This window comes from Ctenocephalides felis, unplaced genomic scaffold, assembly GCF_003426905.1.
Source record: "Ctenocephalides felis isolate EL2017-DRISC unplaced genomic scaffold, ASM342690v1 CF-g0.4_SCAFFOLD_01170, whole genome shotgun sequence".
Classification (NCBI taxonomy): domain Eukaryota; kingdom Metazoa; phylum Arthropoda; class Insecta; order Siphonaptera; family Pulicidae; genus Ctenocephalides; species Ctenocephalides felis.
In genome coordinates, this window is record NW_020537324.1 from 14,521,060 (window position 1) to 14,523,860 (window position 2,801).

At 26.2% G+C, this 2,801-nt stretch overlaps 1 protein-coding gene across 1 annotated transcript in view; it reads right to left on the reverse strand.

Moving 5' to 3' along the window:
• Nucleotides 1-818: 818 nt before the first annotated feature.
• LOC113366864 (NF-kappa-B essential modulator-like) overlaps nucleotides 819-2,801 on the reverse strand; it is a 5,917-nt gene continuing 3,934 nt past the window's right edge. The window contains exons 2-6 of the mRNA XM_026608513.1: nucleotides 2,382-2,481; nucleotides 2,146-2,297; nucleotides 2,017-2,071; nucleotides 1,394-1,524; nucleotides 819-1,226 (exon numbers count right to left, since the gene is read on the reverse strand). Coding sequence (XP_026464298.1) covers nucleotides 1,405-1,524; nucleotides 2,017-2,071; nucleotides 2,146-2,297; nucleotides 2,382-2,481 — 427 coding nt within the window. The 3' untranslated portion in view covers nucleotides 819-1,226; nucleotides 1,394-1,404. The remainder of the gene's footprint in view (nucleotides 1,227-1,393; nucleotides 1,525-2,016; nucleotides 2,072-2,145; nucleotides 2,298-2,381; nucleotides 2,482-2,801) is intronic.

Below are 2,801 nucleotides of genomic sequence, written 5' to 3' on the forward strand. Positions count from 1 at the left end.
TTATAAATTTTATAAATATTATAAATATTCAAAGATATATATCCATTTTTTAAAAGCTTTTGCCGTTTTATTTTTATGTAATATTCAAAGATATCTATCTACAAAGTTTTTGCCATCCTTCCAATTTCAAAAATAGATAGAAAAAGTATGATCTTCTTTCATTCGAGCCTTAAAGAATTACAACTGCCTCCAAATCGCCTACTGATACGGCTTGATTCAATCCCTTCCTACCAAGGTAGTTAGATTTAGGTCCTTCCTTGAATTTCAGTTTGTTTTATAGTGATAGTTACACAATACATTTGTTTTAAGACATTCCTCGTGTTTAAAATTTTCTCAGACGGATTAAAAATTGAATTGTCTTTAAAATAAAAAAAAATATGATCAATCACAAATAACAAAACATCATTACTCTATTGTTCTTATTCTCTTCAAAACCAAGGCCAATTCTCTGCATGAAATTGAATTTTGAAAAACGAAGAAAAGTAAATTTCCCTCTTAAAGTAAGTAGTAATTTTCCTTCTTAATGAAAAACCCTAAAATATCATTAAATACATGAAATTTGAAAAACAGCTTTTGAAGATACGTGTAAAATCATACTGAAGGAACAGATTATAGACAGTGAAAAAGAAAAAAGGAACAAGAATATATATATAATCAATTATAATATATTTAATATAATTTATCTACAGAAATATCTCACATACATGAAATCATTTTATGTTACATAACTAGATTTTCAATGCATGTGTTCTAAGTGGTAATTGCAATTATGCAATTTTCTGTATTTATATATTTATAAAGATATTTTATATGCTGCATATTGTAGATTAATTAAATATATGTATTATTGATTTTAAAAGTACACAAACACTCTCATTAAGTCTGTCATACCAAATTATCAAAAAAGTCTTTTCCAACTTTCAAAAAAAAGCAATATTACTCTCATAATTATTTCCAGCCATCAAATAATTTATACGAAAGAATAAAAGTCAAGAATATAAAGAATTAGATAAAACAGTGCAGCATTTGACAAATTCATATAAAAACAAAGATAAAAATATATAATATTTCTTAATTACCTCTAATACTAAATGATAATTTTGATGTTAGCTGATTTAAGATTACATTCACACTTGAGCATTGAGACAACGTTCAACATGATTCTCAAGTGCCTGAATTGTGTAAAACGCAAACTGGCATATAGGGCATGGATAAACCATCTGAAACTAACAAAAATAACATGAAAAAATGATTAATAAATATTAAGTATGTAAAAATAATTAACTTTTGCAATAGAAAATTATCATTCCTAATTCCTAGATAAGTTATAAAGTTTACACTCTGTTATTAAACATGTCAAGCACATATGTATATTAAAATAATTTGAACCTACTTCGTTATAGTTCAAACTACTTCCCCGCAGTCTTCTACATGTCTCTGGAGGGTGTGATAATTTTTAAACTGATTGAAGCACATTGGACAACTATAAGAACTAGAGTTTGACGGTGACATAGTTTTATTGTCCTGTGTTTGAAAATAAAATATTTTGTATAGAAACATAAATGTTAAATAAAATAAAATGAGATGAAACAACATTCACAAAAATGTTTAACTAATTCAGCATGCTTCTGTGGTTTTTCATGCTAGTCAAGATTGAAAATGAACACTTATTTTAATCATGTAATTCACGATGGTATTAGATACAGATTGATTTCAGATTATTAAGTGCTTTTATTCTAGATGGCTTTTATTCAGCAAGGCGTTATTTGCATTATACTATCTCCCATAATATAATCAAACAAAATTCAAATTTAAACTATAAATCAATAATTATTAATGAAAAATTGTGAGCATGTGTGAACACCCATAAATGAAAAAAAATGTTAAATTAGTTTTGTGACAATGAGCAATTTCCAGAATAATTTTCATTTTCATAAAGGATACAATACATATGTGCATAACATGTTAATTGTAAAACATTAAAATTTTATTTAAAGCTATTGTAAGCTATCTCACCTGTGTGGAGGAAGAAGAATTGTCATTTGGAGGTGCAGTAGGTGCAGCAGTTGATCTGAAAAATATTACCACTCTCAAAAAAAGAACAAAGAAATGTTACAACACAAAAATATCAGATTGAACATTAACTTATTTTGCTCTGCTATATTTTTCAAGCGCTGTAGAAGTTCTTCATTACGTTGCTGAAGCTTACGTAAGTCAGAAACAGCATTGTCTTTTTCTCCAGCCAATGTTGCTCTAGCTTTTCTTTCAGTTTCAAAGTCTTCTTTGTAAATATCCAACTAAATCAAACATAAATAGATTAAAACCTTTCAATTAACAAAAAATCTTCCCATAATCAGTTTAAAAATATTCTCTGAATAAACCTGTTGTTTTAAAACATCAATTTCAGGTTGATCCTTCTTTAAGTTATCTATTTCTTCTTGCTTTTTAAGTATTTCATCACTTTTCAATTGAAGAAGTCGTCTTTTTTCAACATGTCAGCATTCTGAAAATTTATGCAAAATAGAATTGATCTACTTAAAACTTATGCATAAATTTCAATTAAATATAATTAATTTTAACCAATTTACCATTTTCTCAATTTCTTTTTGATGAACATCTTCATTAAGTTTATTATACAGGAGTATAATAGACGCATTTCTTTTAATAAATTATTATATCATTATATATTGTTTGGAAAAATTGATTGAGCAAAGTTTTGAGAGAATCCTAAAAATAAATTAAAGTAAGGAAATGTTATTACAAACAAAAACAAACTATATATAAACTGACCATTCTTTTGA